Here is a 17744-nt window from a genome sequence, read left to right as displayed (position 1 = left end):
AACAAAAACTTCCGTGTTGTCCTTCGAGTTGCACATCCAGATCAGAGAGGGAAAAGGTCGCCTGACACATCCGCTTCCTCCAAACCGGTCCGACCTGAAAAACGCAAACAGAGGATCAGACGCTGCCAAGAGAGAGAGAAACAAAAACTCCAGACCTGTGTTCACGGAGGGAAACACTGAATAAAACAGGCTGAAAGTCCCACATTAACACCAGATAACTGACGTGTTTGATCTGAATTATCCCTGAATTAAGGCGTCTTCGTGTTCAAAATGTTCCAGTAAACTTATGAAGTAAAACACCGTATCAGTGACCCGTTAGCTCAAGCAGCTAACAGGAAGTGTTTGACCGTTAGCTGATGCAGCTAACAGGAAGTGTTTGACCGTTAGCTCATGCAGTTAACAGGAAGTGTTTGACCGTTAGCTCATGCAGCTAACAGGAAGTGTTTAGCTGTTAGCTCATGGAGCTAATATAAAGTGTTTAGCCATTAGCTCACACTACAATAATTTTTTTTTTTCAATTTGTACTATATAAAGAGGTGTGAATATGTGAAGTTAAAAAACAAAAACTGTTTACTTTTGAGTATGTCATTGTTCTGTCAATGTGACATGTTTAAATAAAATAAAAAAAATAAATAAATAAAATAAAAAGTTTAGCCATTAGCTTCTGAAGCTAACAGGAAGTGTTGGGCTGTTAGCTCACGCAGCTAACAGGAAGTGTTTCGCCATTAGCTCACGCAGCTAACAGGAAGTGTTTGGCCGTTAGCTCATGCAGCTAACAGGAAGTGTTTGGCTGTTAGCTCCTGCAGCTAAAAGGAAGTGTTTGGCTGTTAGCTCCTGCAGCTAACAGGAAGTGTTTATCCATTAGCTCCTGCAGCTAACAGGAAGTGTTTGGCTGTTAGCTCCTGCAGCTAACAGGAAGTGTTTATCCATTAGCTCCTGCAGCTAACAGGAAGTGTTTGGCTGTTAGCTCCTGCAGCTAACAGGAAGTGGTTGACCGTTAGCTCATGCAGCTAACAGGAAGTGTTTCTAGGAAGATGTCCGGGTGAAATTTAGAGAAAATTAACAAAAATATTTAAACAGAAGAAGTTTTGGTTCAAATCTTTGAAGGAATCTTCATCAGAGAGTCGGGTCGACCTGATGGTGGTGACGGGGTAATGGTGGAGGTAGACGGGGCTCAGGGGGGTCTGAATGGAAACCAGTGTGTCAGCAGTAATGAGGACTGGGTTTCTCTGAGTCCTGATGAAGTACCGGGGGATCAGACACTCTGATGAGCCTGTTGGCCATCGAGGAGACAGATGTGCCAGATGCTGAGCCCACTGAGCTGCTGTCCCTTTTCCTAACTGATGATCTCTGGACTCTGAGAACAGATGAAACTTACAGAGATGAACACCAGTTCTTGGCCACTCAAACACTGAAGAATCAGGATCGGATGGAAAGACGTTTCACTGATTCTTACTGAGGTTCATTTCACTGATTTTCTGTTGTTTTTATGTGGATAAAATGACAAAAAAACATGATAAAGATCAGAAGTTGGAACAGCTTTGTTCAAAGTTGCTTTCATGAGTTCAGAAAAGGATCAAAAAGGGAAAAATAAAAGAAAAACATGTGGAAATGTGTTCAAAATCCAGTGTGACGTCACAGTGATGTCATTACATGTAAATCAGGTGACTAAAATCACTCCCTTCATAAACTTTGGGTCACATTCAGTACTTTTCCTATTTACAGCATCTCTTTATCTCTGAGCATTTTTAATCTGCAGCTTATTCAAACCAGGTTGTTAAAATGTTTCTTTAAAATAAAACCGGGACTTAACGGGTTCTGCGTCCCGATTGGCCAATGAGCAGTCAAACAGGGCTCCCCCTGGTGGTCACACCTGTTATCTTTCAACTTCTGGGAGCATCACTTTTGTCTCTGGTTTGAGTTTAAATGTGCACATTTAAAATGTTTTTTGGTACTAAAACTTCTGTACTCGGCTGTTCTGAATATCTGAGTTATTTTATGGGTTTTAGCTGCTACTTTTCTGTGTTTCTATCAAGTTAAAAGGATGTTCGGAGATCCTCAGGGATCTACGATAGGCCCTTTGTTCTTTTAAGTAATTTCGCTGTCCAATACTGAGGCAGAGTTACACTTTTACTTAAGTTTTAAGTTATTTCCACGTTCAAATGTCACAGCTGTGCTCATTAGTTAAATATTGTCTAAATTCTTTTTTTATTTTCTTGTTTTTCTTTTAGCTGAAGCCAAGCGGAACCTTTGTTCAGTGCTGTGAGGGATCCACGAGCTGATTTGTGGAGCGAGGAACAGAAAGTTAACAGTTGTTGAAGTTGAGCAATAAGCAGACAACACCGACGGACGCCACGACATCAGCAGCAGCGCCGGTTTTCACTTTAATTAGTTGCCGGTTCGCGTCTCCGTCAGGTTTTTATTGAGAGAGAAATCCAGTGAACCCAGTCGATGACGAGCCTTCCAGAAAATTCCTCCGAACCCAGAAGACACCAGACCGGCTGCCCACTTAAAGCCGGAAAGCATCGATCATTTGGCTCGGTACCAACGCTGAACTCTTGATGTAGGAGAGCACTTGGACTAAATTAACAGACCGATTTGACTCCTAATATTCGACCTCTGACTGACAACACTGAGGAGTTCTTATTCAACAAGCTTAAAGGGACAGTTCGCCTCTTTTGACATGAAGCTGTATAACATCCCATATCAGCAACATCATTTCTGAACATCTTCTTACCCCCTGCTGCGTCCTGTGAGCAGAGTTCCAGCCTCGTTTTGGTGTTGATGAAGGTAGTCCGGCTAGTTGGCTGGGGTTTAAAAAATAAAGCGTTTTGCTTCTCAGAACAATATGCGTTCAACAGAGTAATACATTTGCATCACAGAATGGTCCTCCAGGAAAAAGTCAGACCTTTCCTTTCCTTTTGTTTCCTTTCCTTTTGTTTTCTTTACCTTTCCTTTTGTTTCCTTTCCTTTACCTGCTGTGCAGACCGACCGAGCAGCAAACACCGTAACAGGCGCGGCTGTCGGCAGGCGTCTTTCCTTTCCTTCCTTCCTTTCCTTTTGTTTCCTTTAGTTTCTTTTCCTTTCCTTTTTTTTCCTTTGCTTTTGTTTTCTTTCCTTTCCTTTCTTTCCCTTTCCTTTTGTTTACCTGCTGTGCACACCGTGCAGACCGAAGTGTAGACCGAGCAGTCCCCTGCTTCCAAGCAGCAAACACCGTAACAGCGCGGCTGTCGGCAGGCGGCAGTGATACAAAGGGAGAGAAAATAGGGCCAAGAGATTGTGAGGTCTGACTTTTTCCTGGAGAACCATTTTGTGATGCAAATGTATTACTCTGTTGAACGCATATTGTTCTGAGAAGCCAAACGCTTTATTTTTTAAACCCCAGCCAACTAGCCGGACTACCTTCATCAACACCAAAACGAGGCTGGAACTCTGCTCACAGGACGCAGCAGGGGGTAAGAAGATGTTCAGAAATGATGTTGCTGATATGGGATGTTACACAGCTTCATGTCAGAAGAGGCGAACTGTCCCTTTAATAACTCAGTAGGCTTTTGTCTCAGGACGATTCCACCAGAAGAACCATTTCTTGTTTTGTCTAAAGAGCTTGATTTATTTCATTTTCACTTAGTGCACTGGTGTAAAGGGGTTAAAGTGTCTGTGGTTGTCCCGGCCGAACTCGGCTCCTCAGGAACCCAGAGCGCCGCGCTGCTGTTCCAGCCCCGGGCCGCACATCGTTACGTACTGTCTGTCAGGGTCACGGCTGCTCCTCGTTGCCGGCGCTGGGCGTTCGGTTGCGTATTTGACTCCTCAGCTGTTCGATGAGTTCAGGGTTCTGCTGCTGCATCTGCTGAGCGAACTGCTGACCTCTGCAACACAAAGACACCCGTCAACCCCTGCGGAGTCATCAACCGGCAGCTTTAACGTTAGGGATGGGAATTGATAAGATTTTTACAATTCCAATTCCATTTTCAATTCTGCTGAGCGATTCGGTTCTTTGTCGTTTCCCTTATCGATTCTCATTTGGAGAAAAAGGACAACAAACCGGTCGATTAGCATCAACTTTGTTTAGTTTAGAAGTAACACGAGTCGTGACCTCACAAACCCAACAACGGTGAGGTCCACATCGGTCTATCCTGGCCTGGGTAATTTAACTCTTCCTGCTCTGGTGAAAGGAGAAGCTGGAGGTAGAGGTGAACTGGGGGTAGTACCACCAGCCTCTGGCTCTGAGCCAGTCAGGCTCTGTCTCTCATGATTTCATCTAAATGTAATGTCTGAGAAGGCATTCATTTAACCTTAACCGTTACTAACAGCAGCTTTTACAATCAGGCAAATGGCGCTAACATGATAGGCAGTGTTTGTTAGTTAGTTAGTTACCTGCAGTGTTAGCCGAAGACATGCTAACGTTGCTAACGTTGCTAACGTTGCTAACGTTGCTGGGTTCAGATTCACCAACGTTAGTCCGGAGCGGATCGAAAATGCGACATTCATTCATAGTTATTGCATGTTGGTAGTATTTCCTCCCTTTGGTGAAATATTCACTTTGCAAGTAGCCCTGTTGTCGTCTTTTTTAGGGATGTGTAACCAAACTTTCGAGCGTTTGTACCGCTTGGGCGCCATGTTTACTGTTGGCTGCTGGCTGCGCTGGACTCGCCACGCAACGCTGCGTGGTGACGTCATTCGCACCCACTGGAATCGATAAGGGAATCGTTTGCAAAATGGCCAAACGATTCCAAGGAATTGAAACACCGGGAACCGGTTCTCAACAAGAACCGGTTTTCTATTCCCATCCCTATTTAACGATAAACCCTGAGGTACGCACGCCTGGATCAGTCCTGACAGATCTCCAGCTGCTGGAGCTGCTGGAGGTGCAGGAGCAGCAGGAGCCGTGGGGGCTGCTGGAGCCGCGGGGGGCATGCCGCCTCCTGGACCTCCTCCCACCCCGCCGTACGCTCCGGACATCATCCCCGACATCCTGGGGAGACGCAGAGGAGTTAACGTGGGGAAAGCAGAGAGGAAGAAGCAGTGACCGCCAAAACAGAGACAGACTTACAGCTGCTGGACCTGAGGGTTGTTCATCAGACTCGACGCCTGCGGACAGAAAGCAGCAAAACAACTTATTCATAAACATTCCGCGGTGTCAGAAATGTTCCAATTAACTTCCCGTTTCTACTAGGGCTGGGCAACGATTAAAATGTTTAATCTAATTAATCGCATGATTTCCCTGATTAATCACGATTAATCGCATTTGTACGCAGAATCCAAAAATGAATCCAAAAATAGTGTATAGCTTTTAGCATTTAGCTTTATTTTAAATGTGCTGCCATATGAATGAAAGTGCCATAACATTTGTTGTGCAAACACACTTTTAACATCAGCATCTTTCTGTAGTTTTTATGTAGAAGCCTCGCTCCACTGTCTGTTTCCTTGAATGACTTGCTGCTATCAGTTGTGTGTTTTGCCTTTAAGTGATATTTTAGACTGGAACTACTACGCTGAGAAGACAATTCAACTTGGCAGTGTTTACAGATGACTTTGGTTCTGCCGACTCCGCCGTCTGGAAGAACTTTAACATGAAAATGGCCGAGTAAAAGTTCCGTACCCTTCTCCATGTTTGGTGGATCCGCCGATTACTTTCTTTTCCTGTTCCACAGCAGACAGCAGCAGACTTTTACAAAATAAAAGCCTGTGAGCAACAGACTTTTAAGAATAAAAGCCTGTGAGCGACAGCAGCTGGCCCCGGTTCAAGTCTTGCATCGGATGGCCCTGTGCTGCGTGTTGTTCCCCCTCTTTCTGCCCCCTGCTTCCTGTCTCTCTGAACTTTCCTATCCATTAAAAAGGCACAACCCCCCCCCCCCCCCCCCCCCCCCAATTCTTTAAAAAAATTTAATAATAAAAAAAATGTTTTGGCGTTAAATAATTAACGCGTTAACACGATAATAACAAGTTAACTCGCCCAGCCCTAGTTTCTACAGATTTATACGGCAAAAAGGTGTAACGTCTCCTGAGGGGCCACCTGCCAAACTTTGCAGACTTCAGGAAGAAGTCTGCGTGTTCATTGACTAAAATCAGGTTTGGTGTTCCTCTTGGATCAATACTGGGCCCCCTGTTATTTTTTAGCCCAAAAGTTAGTTAACCCTCCATCGAGTCTGAGATCTTACCATGTTCATGAAGCCGGGGTTACTGAGCAAACCAGCCAGGTCGACTCCGCCCATCCCTGCAGTCTGAGAGAGGACACGGGTTCACACAGACACAAAGCCATCAACCAATCACAGCGCAGAAAGCAGCGGCTTCGCACCCGTCTCTTACCGGACTGGACGTGTCCATCTTCTCCTCGGCGATCTTCAGGTTGGTTTTGTAGGTGTCGTTGTCGGGGTCGAGCTCCAGGGCTTTTTTATAGTAACTGACTGCTTCTGTGTGTTTGTTGAGGCTGGCCAGAGCCAAACTGAAACACAGCACAGCACAAATAAAAGCTTTTTGAACAGGAGTCGGCTCTGAAGATAAAGATATTCAGTCAGTTAAAGATGGATTTAGTCTAAATGGTGTCCACTGGGCTGGAAAAGCTGAATAAATAGTCTCCAACAATCTCTGATTCGATGATTCAGGAGATTTGTGATGAGAACAGATTAAACTCTTCTGATAAAACCACATCAAATACAAGACTTTAAATGACTTGGCAGCAAATTCTTTACAGTTTATAGTTTTCTCTGGTTTTAAATCATTTCCTCACACAGAACTTCAGCCTGAAAAGTGACGCAATAAGTTTTATTTTTCCATTTCTTTGTTGTTCTGTTTTTACAAAGAAAAGAATAAAAAGAAAAACACACATTCTGTTAATGCAGAAGGCAGATGGATGTGTGCCGAGACCAGCTGCAGTTCCCACCTCCACCAGCAGGTGGAGCCTCACCTTTTCATGGAAGTTTGAATCATCATTTTTAACTTTTCTGAGCTGCTTGGTTGGTTTAAACTTTATTAAACTCAAATTACCAATAAATAAACGGCTGATTGTTATCAAGAGGAGTCTTACCCCATCCGCCCGTAGGCTTTGCTGTAGTTGGGGTCGATGCCGATGGCCTGCTCGCAGTCCTGCACGGCTCCGGCGTAGTTCCCCAGTTTACTGTAGGCTGCAGCCCTGAAACCAGAACAGACGTCAGCTCCTTTATGTGTCCGACCGGCAGAGATGCATCCGGATCCAGAACCACCACAGTAACAAAGAGTACAGAACGCTTCACACCGTTTTAGGGAAAACTTATAACCGTTTATCAATTCCAACATTTATGATGGTATCCAGCCATTTGACATGAGACTGACAGCAGAAGCATCACTGATGCAGTTATTCACACCAGGTGACCTGCTGGTTGGAGAAGCTTCCAGAACGCTGCTCCTATAGATTCTGGAAACTTTCTGTCTCTCTGTGACTCCAGAACAACTTTCGCTGAGTGCTGCTGCAGCAGGTTATTGATCAGTGGAGACTCTGTCTGTTCAATAAAGATTCAAACCAACTGATTAACTTCTGATTTAGCTTTTTGTTGCATTTTAAAATGTTGTTTTTAAGCTGAACTTCAGATGAAGCTGCGCAGGATTAAGTAATTTACTCGTCTTTATGCTTTACACTTGAGTTTCAAAACTTAATCACATATTAACTACTGATTTTATCTATTGTTCTTATTTGTTTCTTTTTTGTTTAAAATTTAAATCAGGCTTTTTATTTTCTACTGTTTTAATGTATCTGTATTGCCCTGTAGTTGAATTGTGCAATACAGATAAACTTGCCTTACACTCAAATAAAAAAATGGGCCGATAATCTTTTCAATTAACTGAAGCATTTATGTTATTTCTACTTTATTTTGAATAAAACTTAATGTTTCCAGAATCGCAGAATCCCTAATAAATCTTTATAAGATGCTTATTAATACATATTATTTACCTTTAACATAATAAACACTTGGGTTGTTTTATTAAAGCACGTAAAAACTTTCTTAATAGTTAATAAACGTTTATAAACATGAATTAAGGCGGGAGGTTTCATATAATTTCCCTACAGAAACCAACCGAGTCAGAGCTGTAACAGACCTGTGACTTTACTGAGATTAATTACAGCTTAAAGCTGGATTTACAGCCGAAAAAGCTGAAATTTGAACACTTCTCCGGCTGTAGGGGGGAGGGCAGCGGACGGCACTGACCTGTTACAGTAGTAGACGGCGTTCTGAGGGTTGAGGGTGATGGCCTTTGAGTAAAACTCCACAGCAGCTGCATAGTTCTCCACCTTCATTTGGTCGTTACCTGCGGGACAGACCGAACGCTGTAGTTACCCGGTTCATCCACACCACAACACGTTGTGATGTCAGGACAGCTGAGTCGGTGCCCATCTTTGGCCACAGGCTGCAAACCATCTCTGCAGGAAACACTACCCTGATCCGCCCTCTGAGGACATCACCTGTTTCCTCCCAGCTTCCTATGCACTTATCTGTTTCCTAAATTGTCTTTGTTTCCTAAATTGTCTTTGTTTCCTAAATTGTCTTTGTTTCCTAAATTGTCTTTGTTTCCTAAATTGTCTGTTTCCTAAATTGTCTTTGTTTCCTAAATTGTATTTGTTTCCTAAATTGTCTGTTTCCTAAACGGTATTTGTTTCCTAAATTGTATTTGTTTCCTAAATTGTCTTTGTTTCCTAAATTGTATTTGTTTCCTAAATTGTATTTGTTTCCTAAATTGTATTTGTTTCCTAAATTGTATTTCTTTTCTAAATTGTCTTTGTTTCCTAAACTGTCTTTGTTTCCTAAATTGTATTTGTTTCCTAAATTGTCTGTTTTCTAAATTGTCTGTTTTCTAAATTGTCTGTTTCCTAAATTGTCTGTTTCCTAAATTGTCTGTTTCCTAAATTGTCTGTTTCCTAAATTGTCTGTTTCCTAAATTGTCTTTGTTTCCTAAATTGTCTTTGTTTCCTAAATTGTCTTTGGTTCCTAAATTGTCTTTGGTTCCTAAATTGTCTTTGGTTCCTAAATTGTCTTTGTTTCCTAAACTGTATTTGTTTCCTAAATTGTCTTTGTTTCCTAAATTGTCTGTTTCCTAAATTGTCTTTGTTTCCTAAATTGTCTTTGTTTCCTAAATTGTATTTGTTTCCTAAATTGTCTTTGTTTTCTAAATTGTCTGTTTCCTAAACGGTATTTGTTTCCTAAATTGTATTTGTTTCCTAAACTGTATTTGTTTCCTAAATTGTATTTGTTTTCTAAATTGTCTTTGTTTCCTAAACTGTCTTTGTTTCCTAAATTGTCTGTTTTCTAAATTGTCTGTTTTCTAAATTGTCTGTTTTCTAAATTGTCTGTTTCCTAAATTGTCTGTTTCCTAAATTGTCTGTTTCCTAAATTGTCTTTGTTTCCTAAATTGTCTTTGTTTCCTAAATTGTCTTTGTTTCCTAAATTGTCTTTGGTTCCTAAATTGTCTTTGGTTCCTAAATTGTCTTTGGTTCCTAAATTGTCTTTGTTTCCTAAACTGTATTTGTTTCCTAAATTGTCTTTGTTTCCTAAATTGTCTGTTTCCTAAATTGTCTTTGTTTCCTAAATTGTCTTTGTTTCCTAAATTGTATTTGTTTCCTAAATTGTCTTTGTTTTCTAAATTGTCTGTTTCCTAAACGGTATTTGTTTCCTAAATTGTATTTGTTTCCTAAACTGTATTTGTTTCCTAAATTGTATTTGTTTTCTAAATTGTCTTTGTTTCCTAAACTGTCTTTGTTTCCTAAATTGTATTTGTTTCCTAAATTGTCTGTTTCCTAAATTGTCTGTTTCCTAAATTGTCTGTTTCCTAAATTGTCTGTTTCCTAAATTGTCTGTTTCCTAAATTGTCTTTGTTTCCTAAATTGTCTTTGTTTCCTAAATTGTCTTTGTTTCCTAAATTGTCTTTGTTTCCTAAATTGTCTTTGGTTCCTAAATTGTCTTTGGTTCCTAAATTGTCTTTGGTTCCTAAATTGTCTTTGTTTCCTAAACTGTATTTGTTTCCTAAATTGTCTTTGTTTCCTAAATTGTCTGTTTCCTAAATTGTCTTTGTTTCCTAAATTGTCTTTGTTTCCTAAATTGTATTTGTTTCCTAAATTGTCTTTGTTTTCTAAATTGTCTGTTTCCTAAATTGTATTTGTTTCCTAAATTGTATTTGTTTCCTAAATTGTCTTTGTTTCCTAAATTGTATTTGTTTCCTAAATTGTATTTGTTTCCTAAATTGTATTTGTTTCCTAAATTGTATTTGTTTCCTAAATTGTATTTGTTTTCTAAATTGTCTTTGTTTCCTAAACTGTCTTTGTTTCCTAAATTGTATTTGTTTCCTAAATTGTCTGTTTTCTAAATTGTCTGTTTTCTAAATTGTCTGTTTCCTAAATTGTCTGTTTCCTAAATTGTCTGTTTCCTAAATTGTCTGTTTCCTAAATTGTCTGTTTCCTAAATTGTCTTTGTTTCCTAAATTGTCTTTGTTTCCTAAATTGTCTTTGGTTCCTAAATTGTCTTTGGTTCCTAAATTGTCTTTGTTTCCTAAACTGTATTTGTTTCCTAAACTGTCTTTGTTTTCCAAATGTTTCTAAACTGTCTTTGTTTCCTAAATTGTCTTTGGCAGAAATAACGTCAAACTAATCTACCTACCGAGGTTTTAATCGTTACTCTTCAGTTCAAAACCAAAAGAAAAGTCTCATAATGTAATAAGTCTCTGGTCATCTGGACTCACCGTCACTTTTCAGCCGCTCTGCCTCGGCTCTCTGTTCCTCCGTCGGCGAGTTGGAGGTGGCGTTGTTGTTAACCTGCGACTCAGCTGGAAACTTTCCCACAAACACAGTCAGACATTAAAGCCAACAACACCACAAACGATGCTTCTGCTGATGTAAAATAAAGGTTTGTTTAGACTTCTGACGGGTTAAACTCTGAGTTTTACTCCACCTAACATTAACCAATGCTCTGGGTTTACCTTGGCTGTAGCGGACGCAAAGATCTCCGGTAACGTGATGGGGACGGCGAGAGTCTGGTCATCGGTGGAAACTTCAAACGCCGTCTCCAAACACTGAACAGCAACTGCAGAGCAACGAGATCACAGCAACCGGAGGTAAGAGAAGCAGAGAGAGACGACTCTGATGGACCCTTCAGACCTTTAACTCCTAATTTAAAGTCATTTTCCTGCATTTCAGCTCCATCATGTAGAAGTTACAACACTTTTTATCCACAGCCTCATCTCAGGCTCCATAATCTTTGGGACGGAGACGCTTAGCTCAGCTGGATGTGAATCAGCTGGGGGTGTCACACCATAACACCCCCATCACCGTGTCTAACAGAGGAGATGCTATGCTTTGGATCTTGGCCTCTTCCAGTTGGTCTCCTCACTTTCTTCCTGCCATCACTCTGATGCAGGTTCATCTGGGTCCGGTCTGTCCAGAACACCTTTTTCCAGAACTCTGCAGCTCCTTTAAGGACTTTTTGGCAAACTGTGATGTGTCCATGCTGTTTCTGTGGCTAACTAGCGGTTAGCATGCAGCAGTGTAGCCTCTGTGTTTCTGTGGCTCTATATTGGCTATAATGAACGAATTGGATTATTTTATGATTACAATTAATTATCTAAGTGCCTTGAGATGACATTTGTTGTATTTGGCGCTATATAAATAAAAATGAATTGAAGCTAACTAGCGGTTAGCATGTAGCAGCGTAGCATCTGTGTTTCTGTGGCTAACTAGCGGTTAGCATGTAGCAGCGTAGCCTCTGTGTTTCTGTGGCTAACTAGCGGTTAGCATGTAGCAGCGTATACTCTGTGTTTCTGTGGCTAACTAGTGGTTAGCATGTAGCAGCGTAGCATCTGTGTTTCTGTGGCTAACTAGCGGTTAGCATGTAGCAGCGTAGGCTCTGTGTTTCTGTGGCTAACTAGCGGTTAGCACATAGCAGCGTAGCCTCTGTGTTTCTGTGGCTAACTAGCGGTTAGCATGTAGCAGCGTAGCCTCTGTGTTTCTGTGGCTAACTAGCGGTTAGCATGTAGCAGCATAGCCTCTGTGTTTCTGTGGCTAACTAGCCAACTAGGTTTTTCAGCCTCATGTTGAACCATAGAAATAAGAGAGTAGAATGGCCAATGAGCCTCTGGGCATGCGTCAGAACCGCCGCCATCTTGGTACATGGTTCCAATCCTAGCATGCTAGTCAATCGTCAATAACAGCATTCCGCACACCTCGGCTGTTGTACAATTTACGTTAACATCTCGCATTAAAAGTGGGTTTCATGTGGTATATAATGTTGGCGTGTTTGTTAATTGTTGAACTGGCCCTTCAGGAAAGAGTTTAAGTGGCTAAAACACGGTAAGAATAACTTTACAGTTAGCATAGGCATGCTAGTTGCAACAGTGCTTGTTGCAGCACGTCAATAACAACATTCCGTACACCTCCGTTGTTGTTCAATTTACTTAAACATCTCCCATTAAAAATGATTTTCATGTGGTATATCATGTTGGTGTGTTTGTTTATTGTTGAACGGGCCCTTCAGGTAAGAGTTCACGTGACTTAAAACACGATAACGGGCCCTCCAAGAAAGCATTTAAGTGGTAAGGATCTTGTTTGAGCGAAGTGCCCGATTTGTGACAGAACAGCTGACTTAAAGCGATACTCCGGAGTAGATTCAACCTGGGGTCATTTGAACCGTGATATCCAGCGAAGTAGCCCACCCGCAGTTTTTTCGATATTGGCTGAACATCAGCTGAGTTACTGAGTTATTCCGAATAGCTTCTGATAGCTTCGTACAAGGGTTAATGGAACCTGTTCCGTATCTCCAAAATTACCACACTAAAATCATATGCCATGACACCAAACTTCTACAGTAGTACAAATATGGTCTGTACTCACAAAACGATGCATTTGGAAGTTTGAAAATAGTCCAGGAGTTTATTATTATCAACACAAGCCTGATAGCTTCTCTGCTGCTAAAGCTGCGTCGACGTCACTTCTGGGAGCTGGGAGCTTCAAAGTAAGATGAGGGTTGATCTACTACTGTGGAAAACAAAGTATATGCTATATTCTACATGTTTTTTTATGAATTTTTATGTTGTAGAGTTGTGAATTTATTTTATCAATGGAGAAATTGAGCAGCCTTGCTTTGTTGTCTACAGTAGTAGATCAACCCTCATCTTACTTTGAAGCTCCCAGATCAAGGAAGTGACGTCGACGCAGCTTTAGCAGCAGAGAAGCTATCAGGCTTGTGTTGATAATAATAAACTCCTGGACTATTTTCAAACTTCCAAATGCATCGTTTTGTGAGTACAGACCATATTTGTACTACTGTAGAAGTTTGGTGTCATGGCATATGATTTTAGTGTGGTAATTTTGGAGAAACGGAACAGGTTCCATTAACCCTTGTACGAAGCTATCAGAAGCTATTCGGAATAACTCAGTAACTCAGCTGATGTTCAGCCAATATCGAAAAAACTGCGGGTGGGCTACTTGGCTGGATATCACGGTTCAAATGACCCCAGGTTGAATCTACTCCGGACTCGGAGTATCGCTTTAAGTATGTTTTTTTTTTTTTACACCGTAGTTTGTGAATAAATACCCGTGGAGCTATTCTGTAAGCTGAGTTTTGCACTAGAAGGGTAACGTTTCGGCCAGTGTACGAAACGCTGTTTAAATAAATTCAGCATTGGACAAGAGTGTGCCGTATCTTCCAAAAGACTGCACAGTAACATTTTAGGCTTAACCAAGCTGATCTGTCATTTTAGGAGTTCGTATGAATGAAAGAAAAGGTAATCAGGCCTACGTTATGAGCAGAAATATAGGCTATGTTGACCAACATTGGCTTATATATCATTTTACCCATGTAAATACATGCTTAACATTTGTAATGAACGAGGATAAAAAAAAACACCGGCTGTCAAATATGTCAATTTACGCCGATTTCTGCTTAGTTCCGGTCGATGTTCATTCATTTCAATGCAGCGCTCGGCGGCGCTAGACATGTTCCAAGATTGCGGTCTGTTGACGCCACCGTTCCAAAGGCCGTTGCGTTCATTGGCCATTCTACTCTCTATTTCTATGATGTTGAACAAGCTGAGGCGTCTTTAAGATTAAGATTAAGCTCTTAATCTAATCTTAATCATTGGACAGCTTTTCCCCTCATGTTGAAAGAGCCAAGTTATTTTATCCGCTCACTGATGAAGCAGTGAAACACACCTGAGTAACCACCAGCACAGGTGTTACAGCTTCTTGTTGTTGTTGTTGTTGTTGTGGTGGTGTGAGGACTCACCTTCCAGGCTCTCCTGGGCGTCTGAGGACAGATCTCCTGACCGGAGCTGATCGTGGAGGAACTGGATGATGGAGAATGCGAGGCGCTTGTTGTCTGTCATGATGATGGAGGCTTAGACCTCTCTGTGTTCACTGATGGAGACGCACCTGCATCACAAAAACAAAAATAGAGCTCAAACTCATTTGAAATAAACTCAGAATTCCTCAAACGCATGTGGAACATGTACCTCTGTAATGTACCTTAGACCTCTGTAATGTACCATAGACCTCCGTAATGTACCTTAGACCTCTGTAATGTACCATAGGCCTCTGTAATGTACCTTAGGCCTCTGTAATGTACCTTAGCTTAGGCCTCTGTAATGTACCTCTGTAATGTACCATAGGCCTATGTAACGTACCTTAGGCCTCTGTAATGTACCTTAGCTTAGACCTCTGTAATGTACCATAGACCTCTGTAACGTACCTTAGGCCTCTGTAATGTACCATAGACCTCTGTAATGTACCATAGGCCTCTGTAATGTACCATAGGCCTCTGTAATGTACCTAAAACCTCTGTAATGTACCTTAGGCCTCCGTAATGTACCTTAGACTTCCGTAATGTACCTTAGACCTCCGTAATGTACCTTAGGCTTCCGTAATGTACCTTAGGCTTCCGTAATGTACCTTAGACCTCTGTAATGGGCTGAAATAATCTGTCAGCTTCTAAAAAATAAGGTCAGAACATTTAAATACCGACTGCTGTTGGTCAAAATGTGCGTAAAAACTACATTTTGATCACAGGAACCTTTCCTAGGGTCCCTTGCCCATCCTCTTGTGCTTCCTCCACAGGATCCAGGTGCAAAACAGAGCTCAATGGTTGAACTTTTGAGGAGATCTCGAACCTTCTGTGTGGGGCTTGCCAGCATAGCTATGACTTGACTTTTTCCCTGTCAAACAGAAAATGTGTCTGTTTTTGGTGTGCGTGTTGATTTCAGACACCGATTCTACTTTAAGGCCAGACACGGCAGCAAAAACAGTGATTTTTCATGCAGAGGACAATTTTGAGATTTTGGGCCAGTCTGCTCCTTCAACATGTGTTCTTTCAACCTGCTATAAAGAAAACATTGAAAACATGAATTAAAATGTTTATTTTATGACATTTTGTTTACTCGTGGCAGCACGTTTCGCCCGAATTTACCAAAAAGTTAGCACTCCAACGTGCCATACCGAGCTTCGTCTATTTACTGAAGTCTGTCATGACCGGTATCGTTGGAAAGCTCCGAGTCTCCTGCACAATGATATCTCACCCAAATAACGGCATTTCCTTTCTATCAGTAACCAATCAGGAATGTCTAAAGGCGGATTTATAGCTTATGACAGAATCTAATTGGCTGCTGCTCGTTTCTGCTAACGTGATTCGCTGAGACGCATCACGTGTTGGACTCTGACGTTCCGAAAATGCCCCATAACACCACAACTTTCAAAGAAAAATATCTTTTATTGTATTTTATTGAGCTTGTATTCTTTATTAATAAGATTATTTTATTCAATATTAGTACTACTAAGGGCTTGAGAATTTATTCTGTTTTTGAGCAATTGTTTCCAATAGAAATGTATTGAATCCCCCTATTTGAATGCCGTTTTCTCAAAATCAGTTTTTTGTATTTTTCCAGTATCAATATCTCAGCCTATGGAGCACCTACTAACACCAAACTTTCCAGTTATACACTTATTATTATTCCGAAGATATTTACAGAAGGATTTGTTGATAAATCATTCCTGGCCTGATTTATGTGACATAATAAAAAAATATGGCGAAAATCGATGTTTTTTAGGCTATGGGCAGTATATTTTGATTTCCTAGGAAATGAAAGCAGATATCCTGAAATCCCTCTGTAAATTTCTTTTCATTTTGTGTGTAAACAAAATGAAAAAAGAATTTTGCACCTGGCTTTATCATATGTTCAGATCTATCTTCCGGAAATATATGCAAATGTGAGCATATTTAATGAGATATTGCCTAATTTGCACAATTAAACATACAAATTTCTAAAACTTGTAATACATTTTTTTCTCATACTTGTATCAGTAATCAACTGAGGAAGTTTCATGGTGATGTCATTCTGATGTTATTTTCAGGTTTCTGAAGGCAGGATGAGATGTTTACATGTGACACAAAAACACTCATAGTACATGTTTTCATTAACTGAAATAATTAAGTCTGACTTCTTGTTATGAACAACTGAGATAAACAGTTACTTTGAACATAACTCACGCTCTTATAAACAGGGACGCGCCTCTAACGGAACCACATTGAGATTAGCTTCTCCTTTAGCATCAGAATGTTCTAGCAGCTCCGGCTCGGTTCCCCTATGGGTCGCTTTGGGTAAATCGTTCACAAATGAGCCGCTGTCACAGAGCGATGAATGGGCTCTCGGTGTTTTTAAAACCACAGCTGATCTTTCCAAAGAGCTCACCTTCATACGGGGAACCGAAGCTAGCATTTAGCTTAGCACATAGCTTAGCATTTAGCTTAGCACATAGCTTGCTAATGTGCTAAAACATCAACAGCAGCGTCACGTCGACTTAAAGGGCAAAACCGGCACCACAAGCTTTAAACATATTCATCCAAGTGTTGTAAGATGTCAGTAACATGAGCCGAATTGAAGAGAGGATCATGACAATTCATCACATTTACTAAACTTTGCTCCAAAAGACGCGAGGGTTAACCCAGGGGCGGTCTGTGTTGAACCGCAGGAGTTTTGTGAGGAGTCAGGCGTGACGTGTTCTCCATAGCTGCCACCACACGATGCTATCGCCCTGAGAGCTAACTAGTTGCCGATATTCAACAGCAGCGGCGCCGGTGTGAATATAAACCTGGCCCAAGGCCGCATATGTGCTGATATCACAGCAGCGTGTGGCTCCTACCTGCTGTCTCCGTACTTCCAGGGTGGATTTGCCGGGTTATTACGGGGAATCGAAGTTAGCTCCGCTGAGTAACCGTCACTAAGCCTGTCGCGACGTTATGTCGTCATACGGAAGCGCTGGAGTAAAGTACGGCGAGCCGTTTTTTTTTTAAATTTATTTTTTATAACTATACTGGAGATGCATATAATAAATAAATTAAATTAAGCTTTAGCTTTGTGAGTTTTCAATGGTCCAGAATGTGGATTCCAGGTGCTCAATATTTTTTTTATATTTTATTTTGAAAGTTACATGACCTTTATCATTTGTAAAGATATGAATCAATGTCTAAAAGGTCCATAAAAGTCTACTTGGTTAAATATAGGTTTAAAAGTCAAAGTTTAGAAGGTGCTGTGGCCTAATAAAGGAAGTCCAATAAAAGTTAACATTTAACCCAGATTTCAGCTAGATTAGCAGTAGCCAGCAGTATTTTAGTATTTTTATTCATTTATTTATTTTATTTTAGTATTTTTATTTACTTTATAAGCATCTACTGGAACTTACAGAGCTAAAAGGCCATATAGATTAGGGTTACAACTAAACGCAACATTGAGATCCTGTTTTG

The 17744-nt window shown here is 40.9% G+C and overlaps 1 protein-coding gene across 2 annotated transcripts in view; it reads right to left on the bottom strand.

The window, feature by feature from the left end:
* sgta (small glutamine rich tetratricopeptide repeat co-chaperone alpha) overlaps positions 1-17252 on the bottom strand; it is a 17650-nt gene extending 398 nt beyond the window's left edge. Inside the window, exons 1-12 of one of the 2 annotated variants that reach the window (XM_075486084.1) lie at positions 17144-17252; positions 14238-14383; positions 10939-11042; positions 10702-10792; positions 8181-8280; positions 7025-7129; positions 6307-6442; positions 6159-6221; positions 5051-5088; positions 4820-4972; positions 3743-3866; positions 1-94 (exon numbers count right to left, since the gene is read on the bottom strand). The exon at positions 1-94 is cut by the window's left edge and continues 398 nt beyond it. In XM_075486084.1, coding sequence (XP_075342199.1) covers positions 3755-3866; positions 4820-4972; positions 5051-5088; positions 6159-6221; positions 6307-6442; positions 7025-7129; positions 8181-8280; positions 10702-10792; positions 10939-11042; positions 14238-14337 — 1002 coding nt within the window. In that variant the 5' untranslated portion in view covers positions 14338-14383; positions 17144-17252 and the 3' untranslated portion in view covers positions 1-94; positions 3743-3754. Of the gene's footprint in view, positions 95-3742; positions 3867-4819; positions 4973-5050; positions 5089-6158; positions 6222-6306; positions 6443-7024; positions 7130-8180; positions 8281-10701; positions 10793-10938; positions 11043-14237; positions 14384-14968; positions 14992-17143 lie in introns of those variants that run through there. The other variant, XM_075486085.1, reaches the window with a different exon arrangement.
* Positions 17253-17744: the final 492 nt, after the last annotated feature.

Source organism: Odontesthes bonariensis, chromosome 15 (assembly GCF_027942865.1).
Source record: "Odontesthes bonariensis isolate fOdoBon6 chromosome 15, fOdoBon6.hap1, whole genome shotgun sequence".
In the NCBI taxonomy this organism is placed as follows: Eukaryota; Metazoa; Chordata; class Actinopteri; order Atheriniformes; family Atherinopsidae; genus Odontesthes; species Odontesthes bonariensis.
Note: the sequence above shows the minus strand (reverse complement) of the source record. Positions and strands in the feature narration are given on the sequence as shown.